This window comes from Centruroides vittatus, unplaced genomic scaffold, assembly GCF_030686945.1.
Source record: "Centruroides vittatus isolate TY-2023 unplaced genomic scaffold, ASM3068694v2 scaffold_3293, whole genome shotgun sequence".
Taxonomy (NCBI): domain Eukaryota; kingdom Metazoa; phylum Arthropoda; class Arachnida; order Scorpiones; family Buthidae; genus Centruroides; species Centruroides vittatus.
In genome coordinates this window covers 342124-366575 of record NW_027122702.1, presented here as the reverse complement: position 1 = coordinate 366575, position 24452 = coordinate 342124, and the positions used below count along the sequence as shown (strand labels likewise).

The following is a 24452-nucleotide window of genomic DNA, read 5'->3' as shown; positions in this document are numbered from 1 at the left end:
GGGCCGCCCTTAGCTTTCGCGGCGCCCGGGGCAAATCTGAAATTGTGGGACCCTTTCTAAAAATAAACTAAGTATTAATAAAAAAATACACTAATAAGTAAAATAATTAACGTTAACTGTTCAAAAATTTATTTAATCAAATTTGCGGAAATTATAAAACAAAAATTTTTAAGTTTGTTTTTATTTATTTATATCTTAATTTTTTTAATGACCCTTTCGCACTATTTTATGTAATATTAATTTTGCGGGCTTTTATTTCATTAAAATCTTTTATTAAATCATCGTAATTTAATTTTTCACATATTTCGTGCTCAATAGATAAAAATGTCCGATTTGTTAATCGTTCCTGTGACATTGTTGTCGGAATATAATTTTTAATTAGTTTTAATTGAGAAAATCTTCGTTCTGCCGACGCTGTTGAAATCGGACCATTCTCTCTAAATTTAAAAAAAAAAAATCCATCAACCTTTTTAAAAGCTTAATTACTAAACTTAAATTACAATTAGGTTTTTGTTCAGTTTTACTTACTGTATTGACTGTCAATAATAATTCGTACCAAATAACTGTAGATAAAACAAATTCAAAATTAATTGCGTGCTCAAGTAAGGAATCTGTTTCACTTTTCACACTAAAATCCTCTGTCACGTCATTTAATTCTTCTAATGCTGTTATAATTTTGTCTAAATCAAATCTAACTGTCTTCACAATTTATTCGGCATTCCCAACGTGTATCTGATAATGGTTTTAGAGTTGAATTTATTAAATGTTTCATGAAAATAGCCCACCTGTGAGCAGACGTAGAAAATAGTGTATACAATCTTGAAAGTGTTCCAAAAAATGTCATAGCCATAGGAACCGAGGAAGCCATATCACCTATTAATAAATTTAAATTGTGCGCAGAACACGACACAAAAAATGCTGTCGGATTTTTTTCCAAAATCCTTGCTTGCGTGCTTTTTCTCTTGCCTACCATGTTAGCCCCATTGTCACAAGCTTGTCCACGGCAATCGTGCAAAGAAATATTTAAAAGTTTTAAGTTGATTACATAATTCCTCTGATAAATCAAACCCTGTACTTTTTGGCATAGGAGAAAAACCAATAAAAAAATCATTAATTTCAACTTCATTTCGTTCTTGTTCGTCAGTCATTTCTACAATTCGAACAATGAGAGTCAATTGTTCAATACGACTTTTATCGGTAGTAAAGTCTAACTGTACTGCATAATATTTACTTTTTTTAATTTTTTTATTATTTCATTTTTAACTTTGTTTGCCAACAGATTAATTATCTCATTTTGAATTTTCCAACCTAAATAATGATCGTTTGTTTCTTTATCTTTGATACGTCTTATATGTTCTGCCATTCTTGCATCGAATTTTGAAATTAATTCAATTAAACCTAAAAATTTACCATTATTTTTTTGTAAAAATTGTCTGATTCGTTCCACGAAGTGCATCGTTGTTTTTAGCTAAATATTGTACACAAAATATAATCCTTCTAAGAACTTTACGCCAATGTTCTGCATCTGAATTTAATTGTTTTTGATGAAAATCGTCAATTGTTTGTTCTTTTTGCAACCTATTTTTTAGCTCCATAAAATCTTTAAGTGATTTTCTGTGTAACAACGATAATTCATGTTCATTTAAGCGAGTTTCAAGGTGCTTCCAGTCAGAAACACCTTCATTTACTAATGCTAAAGATGATCTTGACAATTGGTTAGGACATAAATAGCAGTAAAAACAAAATACCTTATCTTTTAATTTTGAATAGAGAAGCCAGTTCCTGTAACATTTTTCTCCATTTAAATGTACTTTGTGTAATAAGATACATTAAATTTTCTACCTCGTTCATCTATGGGAAAATCGTAATTTGTTACTTGAACAATGCTTTTATTAATTAATAATAATATAATTTTCTCAGAAGGGTATGATGGCCATGTTCCAAGATCGTCTTCCAATATAGTTGATAATTCTTTAGTTTTCTTGTTTGCGCTAAGAAAAAAATCTTCTTGACCTTCTTCATCATTTATAGCTCCATCTTCATTCAATAATGAAGGTAATTTTTTGTATGTAGTTTGTAACTCTTTATTTTGTACACTAGTGCTAGCTATAGCCAGATCGTTTTCTTCGTTATCAGTTTTAAAATATTTTAAAAGACTATCTTTTTGACGACTTTCTAAATCTTTTTTATTTTCGGCACGTTTTCTTTTCTGGTTACCACTTAAATAATTTCTATTTTTATCATAATCTCTACTCGTACTCATTGCTAATGTTCTAAATCCTAGAAAAAAAATAGAAAATAAAACTTGAAATAAAAAATGAATAGAAAAATAGAAATTAAACAAGTAAAACGGAAAAACCGTATTTGGGACAAGACTATGTCTCGGAGACTCACTACTAAGCGGAATCACTTTGATGCTCAAGATAGTCTCGTTCTCATTCTCCGATCTTCTTTGGTATCGCTGGTTTTGAGCGCGATCGTTTTAACTTCGCCGGCCACGACCATGAAATTAACCTATCCAATGTCGAAATTTCTCTCCGTTGCGTGTTGGCCCGGGTTGAATTTTTGTCGATGCCTAACGAAAATTTCCCGTTTTTGAAAAAATAATTGTGGCTATTTCGATTGTATCGTCAGAAATTATTTTTTTATTTTGCACAAACAATATACAGCTTAATCCCTATTATAACGTCGTCGGATGTAACGACAACTTTAATATAACGTCTTTAGTGGCGTGGCTACAATCTGTACGCGGCAAGTTTCGCTGCTAGGAGAAATTGGTCTGGATTGCGTCCTACATTGTCCGTGATGTCCACGTTGACCTCCGACCACGTGTTCTGCGTTTTTGTTCTGCCGGTAATAATTAACTGAGAAACTGATCCAGGCAAATAATTTACTTATTTGGATCGGCTACGTGATATACTCTGTGCCAAATTGCAACTCCTGACATATATATACTCCATACCTCTCAGCTGGTAACACAGGCCGGCAGTACGATTTTATAAACAAGACATAGTCTTGTCAAAAATAATATAATAATTGGAAAATTTGAAAAACTTACTTGTGTCCAGAGCCGAATTTATCAATCCAGAGGCCCTGGGCACAAATTCGGTGGGGCCCCCCTTTAAGAGTAGGCAAATTTGATGATTTAGAAAATTTACACAAAATACTGTACTTTCAACTAGATTTCAACTAGGAAGTTGTAAATTTCATTTTAAAATAAGATTATTGTAAACATACATATATTTTATTGCGTAAAAGTAATTATTTTAATTTAATTGAAAAATACCTAAGTAAAATTTTTTCCTGAAATTTTCCGATGTTTCATAGGTTTATTCCCGCGTTTGGTTTTCTTTGCCTGTGGCCCTCGTAATTAGACCACACTAGACTGTCGTAGTAATAGGGGGAAAAAAAAATTATGTTTAAACATAGTTTTGGGGGCCCCTATTTTGTGGGGCCCTGGGCACCGGCCCCAAATGTCCTTATGTAAATCCGGCCTTGCTTGTGTCATTAAAGTTCCAATCCCAAGTTTTAAAGTTATTAACACTATAACGATGCTTCTCTCTGTTGTTTTACGGTAACAGAATGCTGAACACCTTACGGTGCTTAAATTAAAACACCTTAGTAAATGTAAAATGTTTTTAAAATGTTCCCGTATTCACGGTCTAAAACAGTACACAGATTCCTTATAACACAACAACAACAAATTTGAACTTTAATTTCTCCACTAGCGAGTAACACTCCGGCACTCCACAAACGAACAACACTCAGGCACCCGACAATTAATTTAATAATCACAACACCGGTTCTTTATTGGCCACACAGCTACACACTGGTCAACACTGACCGTACACACCAAAGGGAATGCAGAATTTCTCCCTCTCTAGGCGGAAAGATCTTACCCCGAATTCTTAAGTGTACAGTTACATAACACACCTGACATGTGCGACAGAGCTGTGAACTGTACATCAACGTTAGATAACATAAACACACCTGACAGGTGATACAATTCTGTTTAATCGCAAATCGAACTTAACAGTAAGTTAAAAAAAAAGTACCATAAATTTGTTCAATTAAAACATTTATTAGCTTACAATATGTGTAAGGATAATGATAGAGATATAGAACTAGAGAACTAGAAGTAACAATAATCTTCCAGCGTTCTTAACCATCTTGATAGAACGATAAGGTTCTCGCCTTCGTAACGTCTTTTCGTCCTTTTCTCCTTTCGCGCCGTTACCAACTGTCGTCTTGCCTCACTTCTCCCATTACTTGTCCCTCTCTCTCGTTCTTGTCTCCGTCGCAACCCCTTGTAAATTTATCGTCTTAACGATTTAGGAATGTTACTCGTCTAAACCCCACATTCGGCCATCCTGACAGCTGACATCGTCCTCGATGACCCCCATCTGACAGGTTCTAACCTCACAATTACACTTTAAAATTAAGTTTTATGTTGCAATACTTGTTGTTACATTTTAATTATAAAGCACTAGCAGACCCGGCCACGCGTTGCTGTGGCTCAAAATGTATCTATTATAAATGTATAACGCCTCCCCCGTGGGGGGAATTTCAAAAAATCCCTTCTTAGTGTACATTCTCTTGACGTACCCTATTAAAACGCAATCAAACACGCATCTAAAATAGTATAATAAAAGTCGAGTGCTTCACAGTAAGCCTTAATCCTGTCCCTCTCCCCCGCAGGGAAATATCGAAAAATCCATTTTTAGTGTATATTCTGTTGACGTAACCTATTAAAACGCAATTAAAAACGCAAAAAACCGCATCTAAAATAGTATAATAGAAGCAAAGTTCTTCACAGTAAGCCTTAATCCTGTCCCTTTCCCCCGCTGGGGAATATCGAAAAATCCCTTTTTAGTGTATATTCTGTTGACGTAACCTATTAAAACGCAATTAAAAACGCAAAAAGCCGCATGCAAAATAGTATAAATAGAAGCAGAGTTCTTCACAGTAAGCCTTAATCCTGTCCCTTTCCCCGCTGGGGAATATCGAAAAATCCCTTTTTAGTGTATATTCTGTTGACGTAACCTATTAAAACGCAATTAAAAACGCAAAAAGCCGCATGCAAAATAGTATAAATAGAAGCAGAGTTCTTCACAGTAAGCCTTAATCCTGTCCCTTTCCCCGCTGGGGAATATCGAAAAATCCCTTTTTAGTGTATATTCTGTTGACGTAACCTATTAACACGCAATTAAAAACGCAAAAAGCCGCATGCAAAATAGTATAATAAAAGTCGGAGTTCTTCACAGTAAGCCTTAATCCTGTCCCTCTCCCCGCTGGGGAATATCGAAAAATCCCTTTTTAGTGTATATTCTGTTGACGTAACCTATTAAAACGCAATTAAAAACGCAAAAAACCGCATGCAAAATAGTATAAATAGAAGTCAGAGTTCTTCACAGTAAGCCTTAATCCTGTCCCTTCTCCCCGCTGGGGAATATCGAAAAATCCCTTTTTAGTGTATATTCTGTTGACGTAACCTATTAACACGCAATTAAAAACGCAAAAAGCCGCATGCAAAATAGTATAATAAAAGTCGGAGTTCTTCACAGTAAGCCTTAATCCTGTCCCTTTCCCCGCTGGGGAATATCGAAAAATCCCTTTTTAGTGTATATTCTGTTGACGTAACCTATTAAAACGCAATTAAAAACGCAAAAAACCGCATGCAAAATAGTATAATAAAAGTCGGAGTTCTTCACAGTAAGCCTTAATCCTGTCAATCTCCGTCGCAAGGAAATATCGAAAAATCCCTTTTTAGTGTATATTCTGTTGACGTAACCTATTAAAACGCAATTAAAAACGCAAAAAACCGCATGTAAAATAGTATAATAAAAGCCGAGTTCTTTACGGTAAGCCTTAATCCCGTCCATCTCTCCCCAGTAGGGGGAATTTAGACGTGTATATTATATACAAACACTTGCGTATTCGAATGCAACGTTGTGTCAAAATTCAAAAGGAATCGGTAGGAACAAACAAACGTTATATTTTATTTATATAGATAGATAGATAGAAAATGATCTGCTTTAGTCCATTCTAACAGAAAAGCATAATGCCTCACAGAAAAGCCAACTTAGGTTGTCAGAAGTTAGCGCCATCTGTTGGACATGAAAGCCTTAATCCATATATAAATATATTTTTGAAAGGGGGGAAATAGTGGTCTTCACATATGCCACAAACCTTCGCGGGAGTGTATTAAACAAATTCCCAAAGTTTCACGGCAATCGGATAAATAGTGTGGTAATGCATGAAGGACAGACACACAGACACAGACACACAGACAGACATACATTCGTTTTTATATATATAGTAATGTTCAAAATAACCACTCAGTCGGTTTAACGTAAAACACAAAATTTATATTTACAGTAAATGTACAAAATAATCCAAATTAGGGTTACAATTAATTATGCACAAACACTAGTCTGAACAACAACCGACTATTCCCGTACAAATTCGTCGAAAGAACTCCTTACGAACAAACAGACTTGTAATTAACAAAACCTCCGAGTCAGGAACAAGTTCGTACACAAACACGTAACTTCCAACAAGAGAGTTAGTTAGCACCTCGATAACGACGATCTCCCTTGATCCGATCCGATCCGATCACCTCCGATACGATGCCAGCCGACCGAACTCCCGATACGAGCTCGATCCGAGCTTAAATAGTCGACGGCGTTCGAACCCTGCTCCAATCAAATTTGAATGTTCCCGCAACGGCCGCCAACGGTCACTTCCCGCCGGCCAATCGTCCGATGGTTGACGATTCGAAACTTAACGGTTCTTCCCACGGAAGTTCCTAACGGTCGTTTCCAACGGCCGATCCTAACGACTTTTCCGTTATGACAGTTCGTTATAACAAACAGGTGGGAATCGCGCGTCTTGGCGATTCCATACCTTACACCTCCGCGGCCAAGGATCAAACTGAGCTTAGCCCAAGCCTGTTTGATCCAACAACACTCAGCAATTTTACACATGTCCGTTGGTGCGGACTGACCCTTACCTCCGGTACAACCGGGCAAACTCGCTATAACCCGCGCACAGAGATGCCTCGCGATAGTGTAGGACCCCTTGGATCCCCGAGACCTATCCGCGCGGGTCCCCCTACGAGGAGGTCGTCCCCGTCGCCTTCGGCGCGTCATCCGGTTTTGTTGGTCACCAGATGTCGCTCGGCCCTTCTCACGGAATTTGGGTTTCTTACCGCGAGCTCGGTTGTGACCGTTGTCCGTCGTTTTCCGGACCGGCGATATGCCTCCCTCCGGACTTAGCACGTGTGTGGGTGGTTCCGATTGGCCACTGGCCGCGCCCGCCGTGGCCCGAGACCTCCGGGTCTCTTCACCGCTGTGTTTTCTTTGAACCCGAGTGACGGTCGCCAAGATCACGTTCGCCTGTTGCCCAATCAATCCGGCCAAGTCGTCCACGGAATGACACTCCTTCGTAGCATCCAGAGGCTCATCCCGTGTCGTATTCGGTAACCCTAGCAGCGGTTCGCTAGTTTCCCCGATCGCTCGTCTTTGGTCATCGGCGTGTTGCGCCAACTGCGTCGCGGGTTCCCGGCCGATATCTCCCAAGTCGATTATTTCCCCGACGCCACAATTTTGACCCTGAGGCGTCCCAGCTACCCCATTCTTTACTGCTCTGACTCCCGGCCTCCCTTCATCAGCGTCCTCGCCCTCCAGTTTCCTGTTCGCGGCGGGTCGTTCGCTTCGGCTATCCGATTCGCTACCGGAATATCTCCTCGCAATAGGAGTCGCGTCCCCTGCTTTATTTTGCTCAGACTGCGCCCTCCGCTCACACTGGGCCGTGCGCTGCCGCCCTTGTGTCTGGTCAAGCGGTCCTATGACCATCCCCCGGTTTTTGTCGTCGGGCGGCTCTCGTTTAACCGCCTCGCTCGCTTCCACGAACATCCCCGCTACCGCACTTAATATACTCTGCTCCTCAGCTAATTCCCTTTTTCTTGCCTCGGAATCCGCTTTCTCTCTCGCTTCTACCAGCGCTCGGAAGTCCCTTTCCGTTAAGAGAGCGTCTGTCGCTTTCCCTAACCTATTGGTGATCGCACACGTCACCCGTGCCGATCCTGGCGTTTCTTCGCGTCCTTCCTCCCACAATCCAAGTGGTACTGACGCTAAGCCTGCCTCTACCCGGTGACTGAAGGCTCCCACTAACCGTGTCTTCCCCCTCGTTTCTGTCACCGCTGGTACCCTCGACTTCCTTAAAACTGACGCTTCCGTTCCCGAAACGTCCTTAACTGGGGGACCATTTCTGCCGCTTACTGTCTCAGCTTCCTTCAGCGACCTCCCGACCTCAGTTTGGATATTACGAACTGCCTCCTCTCGTCTTGCCGCGACTCCACTGGACTCCCTAACGTCCCGGTCTACCTGTGAGTTGCGCCTACTTTCTACTATTAGCATGGGGACTTTGGCCACCCTGACCCCAGCGGTCCTCGTCTTCGATCCGGCTACGTACGTGGGCCTTCCTTCTCCCCGCATTGCCTTGACCCGATCCTTTGCTTCCCCGCTCCCTGGTGGGCAAGAGAGTTTGGATGCTCTCACCTCCACCACCACGCGGTCCGCTGCCTTGGGTCGCATGCGTTCGGCCTCGTCGTCTACCCGCCTATCAGGACACCCTCTTTTCTGCCGGTCAGTTTCCCTTGGCCTATCCCATTCTACCCGCGGCCTGTTTCCCGACGAGCTTGTCCTATCCCCGAAGTCGCGGTTCCCCTCGACTTTAAGTCCTTCGGATCGTGTTTGCCGTTCCTGCCGCTTCGTATCGTCTAATTTTCCTGTGATCCCCAGTCGTAACTTCAACTGTTCTAACTCTACTTCTGCCCTTCTTGTCTCTTCTTTCGAGAGCTCGAGTTGTCTCCTAAGCGCTTCGAGGTCGTCTCCCGACCCGCTTGTCCTGCGCGATGAACTCGGCTCGTCATCCTCCCAATCTCTAGTCTCTAGCTGCCGCGATTTCGCGCGTCTAGGCATCTCTGTGTGCTAGGAAGAAACAAAAAATTTACCTGGGTCTAATTGCTGGTGATGCTCTGTACGTCTGCTTCTCTGTCGTAGCTCAGTTCTTCCGATTCTTTGGAGTATAATCCAGGATAATCCAACGTAATCCAAAGTATCCAAAATATCCTGTCGAGACTGCGCCAGTAATGTTCAAAATAACCACTCAGTCGGTTTGACGAAAAACACAAATTTTATATTTACAGTAAATGTACAAAATAATCCAAATTAGAGTTACAATTAATTATGCACAAACACTAGTCTGAACAACAACCGACTATTCCCGTACAAATTCGTCGAAAGAACTCCTTACGAACAAACAGACTTGTAATTAACAAAACCTCCGAGTCAGGAACAAGTTCGTACACAAACACGTAACTTCCAACAAGAGAGTTAGTTAGCACCTCGATAACGACGATCTCCCTTGATCCGATCCGATCCGATCACCTCCGATACGATGCCAGCCGATCCGAACTCCCGATACGAGCTCGATCCGAGCTTAAATAGTCGACGGCGTTCGAACCCTGCTCCAATCAAATTTGAATGTTCCCGCAACGGCCGCCAACGGTCACTTCCCGCCGGCCAATCGTCCGATGGTTGACGATTCGAAACTTAACGGTTCTTCCCACGGAAGTTCCTAACGGTCGTTTCCAACGGCCGATCCTAACGACTTTTCCGTTATGACAGTTCGTTATAACAAACAGGTGGGAATCGCGCGTCTTGGCGATTCCATACCTTACAATATAGATTATTCTGCATCCACTTGAGCGCAGGGCTTGGGAGCGGTTGCACCAGTTGCCCGGCCCTAGGGGCTGCCCTGGGCACACGGATTTGAACCATGGACCTCTCGATCTGCAGTCGAATGCTCTACCACTGAACTATACCCCCACTCGCTCGATATTATTTTTAAATACTGTACATGAGAATTCAATAATTAAAGGAAAAAAATATTTTTAAAAATTTAAAACGAAAGGGGGCACACGGATTTGAACCGGGGACCTCTCGATCTGCAGTCGAATGCTCTACCACTGAGCTATACCCCCACTCGCTCGATATTATTTATAAGGTATTCAAAAGAAAGACATGCCCTCTTTTAGAACACCATAGGTAGCCTAATCTCAGGTTAAGAACCTCTGATTATGTGTGTATTGTAATTAACGGAACTGAAAAAATCTAATTAAAATATAAAAATAATAGATAAAGGTTAATGTTACCTATGGTTCCAAAATGACGACTCGTTTCTGATTCCAACAAATAGAAGAAAGGAAAGTGGGGACGCACGTTCTAATCTAACCTAACCTATTCTAATAATTTTGAATAGAGTTAGATAACCTAAATAAATAGGACTTAACAATTGGAAAGCTTATCACACCAAGACCGCCAGAAAGAAGGACTAGATCTTTAATAAAAAAGTTAGTCTTAAATAATCATATTCAAATTTAGGTAAGTATGCATTTCGGGTACAGGACCCCTCATCAGCTTACAAACACATGACACCAACATAATAATTATAACACCAATAGTTAACCAATACAAAAGGTTTGTGTTATAATTATTGGTGTTATAATTATTATGTTGGTGTCATGTGTTTGTAAGCTGATGAGGGGTCCTGTACCCGAAATGCATACTTACCTAAATTTAAATATTATTATTAAAGACTAACTTTTTTTATTAAAGATCTAGTCCTTCTTTCTGGCGGCCTTGGTGTGATAAGCCCTCCAATTGTTAAGTCCTATTTATTTAGGCTATCTAACTCTATCCAATTTATAGTCGTGGGCTAAAAGCGTTGTTTATTATCTAATAATTTTGTTGGTAATAATTATGGTAATTTATTAGAATAGGTTAGGTTAGGTTAGAACGTGCGTCCCCACTGTTTCCTTTTTTCTATTTGCTGGAATCAGAAACGAGCCGCCATTTTGGAACCATAGGTAACATTAACCTATATGAATGTGTCACATTATAATGTACAATTGCAGATAGTTGCTTAATATTCTGATCCACGTTATTATTATTATCCAAAATGGCTTCGAATTTTTTCTACGAGAAATTTCATACAAATTAAACCATACAAATATATTAGATAAATTTTATTGACTCAATATATACATAAGATGAAGGCAAAACACAGAAACCCGTATATTTGAAAACATTGAAAATCGTGTAAATGATAACCGTGAAAAATAAACAATTTCTCTAACTGTGATCTAAATTTCTGATTCGACTAAAATTTCTCAATTTTTCCAAAGTGATCTTTTTTAATAGATATATGATCATCAATTGGATACACTTTAGTTGAAGATATTTCGTTATCTTTCTGCAAGAGAAAACAAAGTTTCATTAATTCAAATTTAAAATATATACCAATATATATAATACACGTTATATAAAAAATATATAGGCCAATAGGTCTACATTATATACAAGGTCTAAACAGAAATATATATTTAACTCAGGGTGGAGTCTGAAAATATTAGATCTTAGTAAAAAGCTATTAATTTAATGATATCTTTCAAGGACAGAACGATCTAGATCTTAATTTCTATTTTTAAATGAGAATTATGGCTTATATTTTGAGTATCTTTCTATTTATTAACAAATGTAAGCCATTTATCAGTATATAAAAACTAACTTAAAATTTCTATGAAATGGAATGAACATTAAATATTAAAATTAAATTAAATTTAATCGTAGACCTATAAATTCCCACTATTGTCTGTCCGTGTGTCTGTCCTTTCTTAATCTTCTTTAACAGAGTTAGAGAGATGAAAATCGAGACCCGATGTGGAAAGCTTTCTGACAGGAGGCCCCGATTAACTATATAAGAACTTCTAGCCTGGACCGGAAGTCACATTATTTTAATTCAAAAACCTTCTCCTGATAGGAGTTAGTTGACCAGCAAAAACGGTTGTTAACAGGTTGTTAACAGGAAAAGTATAATGTACACAGGAGGAAGACACTACTAATTTGAGGTGCAGAACATATATTTTAAATTAAATAAATGAAAAATATGATTAAAAATTTCAGTCCGGAATTGAGACGAAGTCATTGCTCGTCTGATATAATATTTATCGTATAACAAGAAAAAACAATAGACAAGATCTATATAAATGATAATAGCGAGGTTTAGGCCTAAGTTTTAAACGCGAAAACGTGTACGCCGGATGTTCAGCGTCCGCCTTGCCCTGGTTTTCTTTCTGGGAATGGCTATATTGCATGTGTAAGCAATGTTTTCAATAATGGCTTCGATGTACCACTCTGCCCGTTCCTTTGTGTAGTCATGATTGGAAGAGAGATGACATCCCTCGAAAATATCTCTGAACAGACTCCAATCCGCAGACCTTGTGTTAAATGGGCGGGAAGTGGTCAGCTCCTGCTCTGAGCGAGGGTCAGTATAAAAGAGATCAAATGTTACATATTCGTGATCCGAAAGATTATCTATGGTGCCAACCTTCCAGTCCTTTATAAAGGGATGAAGTCCTCCTGAGCAGATAGTAATGTCAATACAGGAAACTCCATTCTCACTTGTGAAGGTAGGCTGCGAGCTAGGATCATTAAGGATTATTAAATCATGCACTGCCACAAAGTTTTCCAGAGCCTCTCCTCTTCTGTCACTACGCTCACCACCCCATGTAGGGGAGTGCGCATTGAAGTCCCCAGCTATTAGGAATTGTGCATTTCTGAAGCGTCCCATTGCCTCTGAGAGAGGATGAAGGACATCAGTGATACTGGTATCACTTGAAGGGTACACGTTAAAGATAATAACTTGAAGCTGTGGCAGGGCAATCTCCATGCAAATCAAGTTGTTGGAGGAGTATCTTGGATGTGGTATAAAGGCAAGATGCTGATTTGCCACAATGTTCGCTGCCCAAGGCTGCCCCTCATTATGTTGCATGATATTGTCCCTAGTTTGGAAGCAGGCCACCCTATTGTTAACACAATAGGGCTCATGCATTAGGCTTATATCAAAGTTTTTAAGTACATAGCAGAGCTGCGAATTGGCAGCAATCATTCTCCTTAAGTTTATCTGCACGAATTTTACTTTTGAAGTCCGGTAACTAGCATTACAAGGACTATCACAGTCCATAGTCTGTCTTGGAAATTGCTTGCATTTCTGAGAGTCGGCAGAGATCGCTCGTTCCAGATTAATCTGTACAATGCGTAGTTGACAGTTTCTACGGCAAAAATCAGTATTTCTGTTAGATGCCATAGTCTATTCTGGCAGGGATCGAATCCGAACGGGTCGAATAATCCCCAGGAATTTTTCGGGGGGTGGCCCGTCATAGAAGACGGACAAACCCGACCGTTTGTCTGCAGTGCTCTAAATTTACCTCTTTCCGTCTACTGTGACAACTATCATAAAAAACGCCGAGAAAATAAAACATTCCGCTAAACAGATAACGGCTGTAAGTGTAAAGCACGTAACTTACAGCCGGAGCAACAATGTAGAGAAAATGGAAATAATGTTAGCATTATGGGTTGATGACGTCAATCAAAAAAATATTCCTCTAACACAAGCAGTCATATGTGAAAAAGCAAAGTTGATTTTTTTTCTGAATTGAAGGCACAAGAAAATACTGGCGAAACATTTTTGGCAAGCAATGGGTGGTTCGCGAGATTCAAATCTCGAACTAATATCCGCAGCATTAAATTAAGCGGCGAAGCAGCGAGCGCTGTTTTAGCAGCAGCGTCAGCTTACCCTCAAAAATTTCAAAAAATCGTGGAACAAGGCAATTACCCTGCAGATTTCATCTTCAATTTTGATGAAACAGGCCTCTATTGGAAAAAGTTGCCATCGAGAAGTTTATTTCTCGAGAAGAACGTAGTGCTCCTGGATTTAAAGCGGCCAGGGATAGACTGACTGTTCTCTTGGGATCAAATGTTTCCCGTTCCTTAAAATTAAAGCCAATGGTAGTGTACCATTCCCAGAATCCACGGGCTTTCAAAGGTCTGGACAAAAGCTCCCTGCCAGTTTTTCGGAGGTGGAATAAAAAAGTCTGGGTCACTCAGGTTTTCTCAGATTGGTACAAAAATTATTTTTGCCCTACTGTCCTTAAATTTTGTGACGGAAATAACCTACCAAAAAAAGCAATCCTCCTATTAGACAATGCCCCAGGACATCCGCAAAATCTAGAAATGATAGACACGGAATTGGATGTTAAGGTAATTTACATGTCCCCTAACACAACCTCCATGTTACCATGGATCAGGGGGTAATTTCCACCTTCAAAGCATACTATTTGCGCATAACATTAAAACAAATGATTAAGGCTATAGATACTAATTCCAGTCAGAATGTTAAAGATTATTGGCGGTCATACGACATTTTAAAAGGAATCGAAAACCTTAAAACTGCTTGGGACGAAGTGACAACGAAGTGTCTAAATGGTGTTTGGTGTAAACTTCTGCCTGGATTTGTATCAGGTTCGAGTGTAGAAGAGAACATAAACGAAGATATTATCAGGCTTACACGTAAATGCGGATTCGAAGAAGTGACCGAAACTGTTAAACTTGCATGACCAACCACTCTCAAATCAAGAATTGGAAGAGTTGATGGAGGAATTAGATCGCCCTCAATCAGAAAATCGCAAAGAAGAAAAGGAAGATGAGAAAGAAAATGATGGGAAACACGTAAAAACGGCTGAACTAACCCGCATCCTTTCTTCTATAGAAAGGTCGACAGATGAACTCTGTGAAATAGACGGGGATTTTAATCGAAGCACAGATGTTAAAAGAAGCATCACGGCTGCAGTTCGACCTTATGCCATGATTCTACAAGAAAGGAAGTAACCATCAAAGCAAATGAAACTGGACGATTTTTTCAAAATGTGAGAATTTAATTTCGTACCGACGTATTACTGAATTACTATATTTATTTACTTTATAAAATTCATTAATTATATTGTGATTATTATTACTGTACTGTATTTGTAAAAGAATATAAACTTGCTTTATTAAATACATTTATATTGAATATATACATATATAGGCTATTTAATAAATAAACATGTTCGACTGTTCTTAGAAATTTGACTCGGAACCTAACCTTATATCGACCATTATATTTTTGTTCGTTTTACGCCGATTTTTTTTCGCCGGTGTCTCGCGGAACGGAACCCCGGCGTAAAACGAGGTTTACCTGTACAGCATAACCCATGGCCAAGAATAGGAAAAGACCAAGATCCACTTCTGGCAGTAAATTATTAATTAAAGTGATTAAATAAAGAACACAAGGCATATTCTTTAGCTTGTCCAGAGCAGTAATTAGTTTGTTTATAAATGCCGAGTACTGTTTGTGTATACTGTTTCCTTATTTGTAAAACAATTAAATGGTAATGATGATCTAAATATAATTTACTGTAATAAAGTAAATTTACAAAATTGTATCAAATATGATCAAGTAGTTTTCAAGTTAAGAAAACGTTCAAGTTAGTAGTCACGTGTAAGAACATATTTTATGATTTTCAATAGTTAAATCGATAGAATTCCTATAAAATCAATATAATTGTACGTAAAATATTATAAAACGTGTTTGCACTACTGTAAGAACTTGTTATTTTGGATGAAAGATGTTCTTATGTTTATGTAATTTACCTAATGTTTTTATTAATAAGAAATTTTCTATTTTCTTCTTAGAATATTAAGTAAATAACAGTAATTTTTAAAATATATTCTTCATATTTCTTATATTTGTGAGGGTGCTGTAAGTCTTCTGTAAGTGCCGACGTGTTTTTGAATAGAGAAGGGATGGAAATTTTTGTTTTGTATTTTCAAGTGCACTTGTTCTGGCTTATTTGAATTATGAACTGTTTCTTTTGTGTATCAATGGACGTTTCGTCTAGCAAAGCTGCTTTCTTACTGTTGAATAAGTAAACCAATGACATAGTCTGTATCAAATGAAACGGGTAATGTCATTGGCTTGTTGTCCAACTGTATAAAGCCGCTTACTAGGCAATGCGCCAATGTCATTGAATTACTTTTTAATTTGATTGGAGTAGAATTATATCTTGGACATTTTTCATTCTCCTAGTACTAAAGGTAAGAAAGCCTAGTACTAGGATTTAATGGAATACAGTATTGATTATCGGATTATTGATCTCACGAATAAATTAATGCTTGAACCCTAAATAAACATTTTACTAAAAGCTGAGATAAATTAGTTTTAGTACAGTACAAAGACAAATAATTTTAAGGCTACCAGCTTTATTTTAATAAAAACTTTTAAAATAATAGTAAGAAATCAATCTACTAAATAAATTTTCTATGTAAAATATTTAAAAATAACTTACTTTTCTCAAAGGCAAGAAGAGTGCTTTACTAAGTCTTATGATTCCTACCAAAGTAACGACTATACCTATGACTCTTGCTAGATAAACAGGTCCAACCAATCCTGCAAAGACTTTCCATTCGTGTCCAGATCCCATTATTCCGGCAGTCTACGATAATGAAATACTTTTTTATTATTTTTTCAAAATAATTAAAATTTAATTTAATAATTTTTACATTTTTGGACTTAGGACACCTTGAAACGTCGAGAAATAAAAATAAAAATAAATCGGAGGTTTTTTCTGCGTTTGTGTTTGTATATGTGGGAGCACGATTTTGTTCACTCACTTTGAAGCTTAATAACTCCTGTTCTTTATGTCAAAAATTTCTGAAATTTGGCAGGGAGGTTTGTGTATTTGGGGAATTGATGTTATTAAATTTTGGTTGTTAAAGGTCCAGGCCGTGAGAAAATAAAGGGGGTCGTGTGTTATATCTTGTGTAAGGATAGACTTAATGACAATTTTATTCGTTATTAGGATTTACAATTTTTTTTCTAAAACTTATTCTAACCCTCAAAATTGAGCTTTTTGCTATTTTATAATACAGGTGCCTCATATAACGTACTTAATCCGTTCCAGGTGCACGTCCGTTAAGTGAAACGTCCGTTATACGAAACGCATTTCCCCATAGAAATACATGTTAAAACATCTAATTCGTTCCGCAGCATAAAATAACCGTACTGTATCATTAAAAAATGAACATGGGGTGCGTTCTTTTATTCCTCCGCGTAACTCTGCGCGAGCGACATCCGTTTAAAAATTCCTGCGGAACGCGTTCCTAAATTCTGGTGGGAGTGCGCGCCGTGAAACGGCAAAAACGGCTGCTTGTAGCAGTAGTTTACGGTAAAAAGCAACATAGCGTCTTCCGTGGCTCAGATAGTTTCGTTTCCGGATCCATTATGTGGTTTTATGAATGAAAATTTAAAATTGTGAAAGCGCAAGTTAGTGCACGCGGTGATGTAAGTGTCTTTACGAATTTTTTTCGAATGGTAGCCGGCATTCTAATTTTTTTGTGGCTATTTTGAATGCTCTTTCAACAAATAATCCATTTTATGGTTAAATTTTACAATTGGGACTCTTCTTTTGCCTTTAAAAGCTCATATTTTAGAATTATAGATTCCTCCATCACGATACTATCGATAGTGCGAGCGCTGCCATCTTTCTTTCACCGTCGTTCCTAAATGCCTACAAACAGCAGCGCACTTCCGTAGTAGCGGAGACGCAGAGCTCCGCTACTACGTCTCCGGTTACGTTTGTTTAGTATGTTAGGAAAACACTAACGCACCCATGGAGCAGTCGCCAATTATGCCGGAAAGTCTGTTGTTCGCAGCCAGTCCGTTGCTCGAGTCACGTAACGGCCAAACAGAAAGTCCGTTGTTCGCAGCGTCCGTTATTCGAGGCGTACGTTATACGAGGCACCACTGTAATTAGAAATATAAAATGTTTTTAAAATAAAATATCATAACAGATGGCGCCACACACGCAGTTTTAAATGTTGCCGGAAAAGTTAAGCAACTTGTTGCTAGGTTTGTTTTTTACTTAGAAACATTAGAATAATGTGTAAGAAATCTGCCCTGGGAGGACTCGAATATGGATCCTACAGGTGGAGTTTGTGTCATATTTTCGTTTACATTTGTGAAAATTCTAATCAAAATTAAAATAATTTCTGGTTTTCAAAAAGGAAAACTAGTCTTTTTACCTAGTAAAACTATATATATATATCTAGAATAGACTGTAAAAATATACTCACCAAATTAATCCAGGCAACAGGTAGCATCATGTCTCTCAAATTCGCTACCAACCTGTAAATGAAGTAAATGGTATAAATTCTATAAAATAAATATAACAAAAAAAGTAATAAAACTTAATATATAAAATTACCGTAAATTACGAGAAGCTTTGACATTCAAATTGATCTGAATACAGACTCTGACTTGGAGGGGCATGGCTAACATCTGAAAGTTATAATAATCATCATTGAAATATTCATAATTAGTGTTTAGTTCATGCCAGATATGAAAGACTACTTTGGAAATAAGTAACACAATACACGTATTTAATGATAAAAAGTTGCCTAAGGTCTAGAAGTCAAAAATTTTCAAGAAGAGAAAGTGAAACAAAGCTAGAATTAATTCAGAAAATGGTGCTATGTCTGTTAAGCACTGACATAGTCCACAGAGTTAGAGAAGCTTAGAGTTTATAGCCCTACAAAACAGTTGCTAGCTTATCTCTAAGAGGGTTGATGTCGAAAAACTTCAGGAATTCTTTAGAGTGATCTGTCCTGCTGCTAAGCATTTGCTATAAACAGGAAGAATTTTGTTTAATATTCAAAATTCTTTTTTTTTGTAACTGTTTCATCACGCTTAGCTTAAGCTAAATGCGATGAAACGATTACATATTGCAACATAAAATTATTATGGGAATTATAAAATATTATTAATTTATTTTTTTTCTATTAGCTTATATTTATACAAATTAAATATATGAACAAAAATCTCTTCGTATTGAATGTATAATTTATAATTTTACTCACCGTATTAATATGGAAATAAGACTGATGTCTATCAGCATCTGGTTTTAATCCTTTAATCATTTCGTGATAGATTGGATCAGCGCCATAAAAGTGGGGTTTAGAATAAGTTATAGGTAATCCTTAAAAATAAATATAAATACTAGTTAGAATTCATATTTGAATTTTGGTAAGTAAAAATAGGTTAATGTTACCCTAGGTATACAAAATGGCGGCTCGTCTCTGACTCCAGCATACAGAAGCGAGGAAACAGTGGGGACGCACGTTTTCTAAACCTAATCTATTGTAATAAATTATCATAATTATTAGCAACTAAATTATTAGAATAGGTTAGGTTTAGAAAACGTGCGTCCCCACTGTTTCCTCGCTTCAGTATGCTGGAGTCAGAGACGAGCCGCCATTTTGTATACCTAGGGTAACATTAACTTAAAAAGAATATGATTTACGTCTTTACGTCTATGTTTCAAAATTTTGTGTTTATTAAATCACCATACGATAAATCAATGTATATTTTAAAGCAATATATTACATTCTATACTTTCGTATATTGGTTAAAAATATTTTTTAAACTTCATAAAAAAAGCTAAATATTTTAAATAGAAAAAAAAGGATGACGGAGGCGATTAAGAATAAGATTACTGCTCTGGGTGATTCGAGATCGAATCTGAGTGGCGAACCCCAGAAATTTTTTGGGAAGTCTGTTTCGGATATGCCCTTCCCTCACCATCCGGTTGCCTTATTGTAGAACAGCCGAACTCGCAGTAGGTATAGGGGAAAAGGACCTCTTAGTGCCCACGAGGCAAAAAGGGAGAAGGAGAATTTGCTCCACTGTATATGATATCTTCAACATGTTCATACTGTTATATGAATAACTAGAGACTAAGCATGCATAAATCATATATGTACTCTTTTTGTCCTATGGACACTAATAGGGCCTTTTTCCTTATCCATGGTGAGGATCTGGCCCCCATCATAGATAATGTCGGGCCTTATACGACTGGGTCCATAATGTGACGACTGGGTGGTGAGGGATTGGCTCCGACATATCCGGGTTAGACCGTCCATGAAAAATTCTTGGAATTGCTTGCCCGGATTAGATTCAGGATCCTCAAGAGCGGTAGGCTGACGCATTTGTCACCTTGGTGGTCTTACTGTCAATTCAAGGTATTTATAAGCATTAAAATGAAATATAATACATACCAAACAAGCATTTCCCTAAGGGGAGAGTTCCATTATATCGGCAATATTCATTATCCGGGCAGAAGCACTTGTTTGCTCTGATGTAGTGATGGCTGATAAACATAGAATCCATATAGAATTTTTTGGTTGGGATGCCGTATACGTCATCATTTCCCATATAATCCAATCTCATAGATCTGAAAACGAATAAAAAACACTTCTTTTCTTTCTTTATTTCCTCCAATTGTTACAACTTAAAGAATTTTCGGATCCGTAAAATGGCAATAAAAATTAAACATTTTGTTTTACTTTTGAATTAATTACTACAAAAACAACAACTTTTATTGTGAAAATTTAATTATTTTACATTTTTCGATTATGTTTAATGCAAAATATTATCATCTTATATCATAATATGTATCCCAAATTATTTTTTCTAAATAGTTTAGTAATTTGTTCCTAAGATTTGCCATTTTATTCTGAGAAAGAAAGGGAATTATGCAATTAGCTTTCATTTTAGTGCAGACTTATCAAATGAATAAATAAATTTTATATTATAAAGGAAAATGCTAATTTAATAAGAAAAAGGAAGCGGAGAAAGAGTATGGACATGCCATAGAATCGTCTCCATTTTGCAAATGCTTAAAAGTGTATGCTTGTAGCAAAAACACGATGGAAGATTTAAAAAAAACTTTAGAAAAATCTCATACCTGCAAAACGGTCCTAAAAAAAAGTATTGGATTTTTCTCCTGATGGGATATCGGAATGTTACACCCTCTACAACAATAAAAAAATGTGATTATTTAAATAAATGTTGTTAAAAGTTTAATTTTAAATATATTATATCTATTATTAATATGTTAAGTTAAACTTCGAATGATTGAAATTTGAATAAAATTCAATATTTATTAGTAATTTTTTGTTGAAGTGGTGAAAACATCCTCAGCTTGAAACTCTAATGGCTTGTATTCGCAACCAAGGGTCAAAAGTAAATTAGATGCTAACTAATTACCATTTACTTTACTTTTAATACATGAATGCTTATTATTTAATTTATAACGCTAACTCTGCACACCAGTGGCTGAGTGGATAAAACCACCAAAAATTGATCGTTGGTCATGGGTTCGTGCCTAATCGCATGAAGTTTACCGGTTCTTCACGTGTTTAACACCTAAATAGGGGCCAGTTTCCATAGAAATTCTCCCATCAGGCACCTCTTCTTGGCAAAATCACTCCCGTGTTGTGTTGCCTAAGCCATCAATCTAATCAAATCCTGACCTATAACTCTTGATCTTTGGCTGTGAATATGGATATAAGAGATCCAGATTTGATTACGAATAGGAGTCTCAATAATTTCCAAGTATTTTAGATCCGAGAATAATTGGCCTCTCCTTAAAAGCCGGCCTCTCCTTAAAAGCCGGCCTTACCGAATCCACGATGGGCATTGAAGAAAAAGGCCTTTTGGTACCACAAGACAGGAGTTTAAAAAATTCATACTTTTTAATAAAAAAAAGTATTTAAGTCTTTACGATATTAAATTTCAATAATAAAAAATAACAAATTAATTTTAAATATAAGCATTAAATATTTATTGAATAAATACGTACCAGATCCATTAATCCTATCGCAATATTCATTACCCCAAGTACTCAATGTGCTGAAATAACAATACTTTCAAATTATTTATTGTTTCTTATCATTACAACGTATTAATTGTAAATGTCATAAATTTATTAAGAAATGTGGCCCAAGTCAGTTCACCGATATATATTTTATTTTAAGTTTGATTAAAACTTATTTATTTATTTGGAACAGCTGCATGCTGTTAACTCTTTCCATCTGTGGGCGCTAAGAGGGCCTCTTTTACCAAGCCCTTAATGGGCTTGGTTAAAGTGCCCCATCCGACCACCCCATTGTGGGCCTGACCGGATGGTGAAGGACGGGGCTCGACATATCCGGATAGACTACACCCCCAAAAAATTCCTGGGGATTTATCGGCCCGTCCGGATTCAAACCCGGGTCCCCCAGAGCGGTAGGATGCTACCTTCACATCTCAGCCATCCGGCCAGCTACATTGTATCGTGCTGAACGAGTTTTTGTATGAACTGTTTTTTGTGTTTAGTAATGTGCGTGACTGATATTCGACAGGCTAAGTGCACACATAAAAACAAGTTTTTTGTACTTTATTTTTTTATTTTTTACATCCTGTGGGCACTAAGAGGGTCTTTTTTCAGACCCGACGTGAGTTCCGCTAGGCCATTAATGAAACGTACAATGATTTCAGGATTACTATTCTTCCATCTTCAATCCTTTTCTTCTTAGGACAGAACATTAATTAAGATAATTGATAACAATTTTGTGCGAAAACATGTAATGACATTCATGAATAATGGAGTAATATCAAATTAAATTTCTTTACAAAAGGAACAAGATCTATTCTCTTTCCTGATGGCATCGGAACTCAATTAACTGTATGGGGACTATTGAAGTATTACGCCAGCAGTTTATGGGGGTCCCTCCCCATAAACTGCCCCATAAACGTCAATGGTCCCCATACGGATTCGTTATTATCTGACGATAATCGTGTATCTTATTATGAAATTTTACAAGATTTGCATATTTTACTTTTAGTTACCTTATTTTTGCTTCAATTTACAATAATGGAGGATCTCAAAATAATAAAAAAAAGTAATAAAGTGGAAATTCTGATTTTATTATACTGTATCACACGTGTAACGTCTCATATTAATCACATAATTGTAATTAGTTAAATTATGGAAGTTCTTACGGTTTTCCTTTAAATTTGATTATCTCACCCATCGATCGATTTGGTTTGTGTCCTGTGGCAACAACACTCACTTCGGGTGCACTGTTGTTTAACTGAAAGGAAAATGATTCTGAGCTCAAAGTATCAAATAGTACATGAAGAATAATATAAAAAATGAAAATACCCACCACGTAAAATATATTTATAGCTCCATTTTTTAAAATATTTCCGAATATGCCTTTAATAAATCCTAATATTCCCGATAAGGAGTTCAAAAATTTGACAGGGAGTCCATCTACCAAAAATTGTCTGGCTGTAGTTCTCAGTATCAAACGTTCTTGACTCATTAGCATATTATAAATGAAGGAGCCAATTAAAAGCAAATTTCTTTCTTTCATTATGGTTGCTACACCCTAATAAAATAATTCAATACGAATTATATGATGAGTGAATTCAAAAATTTTCATAATTGATTTTTCAGATATTTAATTATAATTGAAACAAATGTGATTTACAAATGAAGAGCTTATCAGGAATAGCAAACTCTTCGAGAATTCTCGAGGAATGGTAGGATTAAAGGGCTAAGGCAACAGATCACGTGCCTAGCACCTAAATAAGGGACAATTTTTTATTGAAAATCCTTTCTGGAGGTATTTTCTCGGCAGATCGCCCGTGTGTTGCGTTTCCCTATTCCATCAATCCGATCCAATCCTAAAAACGAATAAAACATCTAAAAGCTTAAGAAAATATTTAGCATTTACTTACTAAAGCAGCGAGATTTAGAATAAAAATGGGCTGTTTTCCTGATTCGTCAGACATTTCGTCTTCTGCAAAAAACTTCATGCTTCCTTTGAATTCAACAGTTCCTTCGTCGACATTCCAACGAGTAATGTTTTTCTTCATCTCGGTCCTGAAATGAACATCAAAGACAACAGAATACAAAAATTATGGAAAATGAATTAGGCCTAATTAATGAACATGTTCAAAATGGAAGAACGTTTTTAAATTAATTCTAATTCTTAACTTAATTGTTGCGAGACATTGTAGCCTATTTGTGGCTAATATAATTTTGCAATATTTGTGGCAATTTTGCATATAGAAAATTGGGGAAAAATCGGGAAAATTTTTACACTTACATCAATCAATGGTGCATTTTACATACCATTTATTGATTATATATGCTTTATTAATTTCATTATGTTTCAATGAATGCCATTTTATGATTACATGCTTCATTTTTAAATGAATTTAGAAATACAGTAGCGGTCGCGCTAATCCTAAGTAATTAAGACAAGTGGTAGTTCGAATTAACGGACTTATGCTTTGACGCCATTTTTTATTGTTGTGAGATATTTTACAGCAGCAGAGTCAGAATTGTTGTTGAGTCAAAGAGGGTTACGGAAAAAATGAGCAGCAATGCTCATAACACGTGATTTTTGTTTAATTTACACGTAAGCTGCAAGTGAGCAGTTGACAAGACCGTTATTTTAGGGGAATGGTAAAAGCTATTCGGATTATAAGGAGTTCAGATGATCAGGAGTTCGGATTAGCGCGACCGTCCTGTACTTCAAAACAAACTTTCTCTCAATTTTATCATCATCGTCCATTTGTTCATTTGTCCATAAAATATCTCGAAGACAAGTAATTAA

At 37.1% G+C, this 24452-nt stretch overlaps 1 protein-coding gene across 1 annotated transcript in view; it reads right to left on the bottom strand.

Moving 5' to 3' along the window:
* Positions 1–11142: 11142 nt before the first annotated feature.
* Positions 11143–24452, bottom strand: part of LOC136988334 (scavenger receptor class B member 1-like) — a 31372-nt gene continuing 18062 nt past the window's right edge. Inside the window, exons 3-13 of the mRNA XM_067286215.1 lie at positions 23569–23713; positions 22992–23216; positions 22825–22916; positions 21644–21693; positions 20747–20813; positions 20058–20233; positions 18861–18979; positions 18209–18282; positions 18078–18129; positions 16292–16438; positions 11143–11319 (exon numbers count right to left, since the gene is read on the bottom strand). Coding sequence (XP_067142316.1) covers positions 11227–11319; positions 16292–16438; positions 18078–18129; positions 18209–18282; positions 18861–18979; positions 20058–20233; positions 20747–20813; positions 21644–21693; positions 22825–22916; positions 22992–23216; positions 23569–23713 — 1240 coding nt within the window. The 3' untranslated portion in view covers positions 11143–11226. The remainder of the gene's footprint in view (positions 11320–16291; positions 16439–18077; positions 18130–18208; positions 18283–18860; positions 18980–20057; positions 20234–20746; positions 20814–21643; positions 21694–22824; positions 22917–22991; positions 23217–23568; positions 23714–24452) is intronic.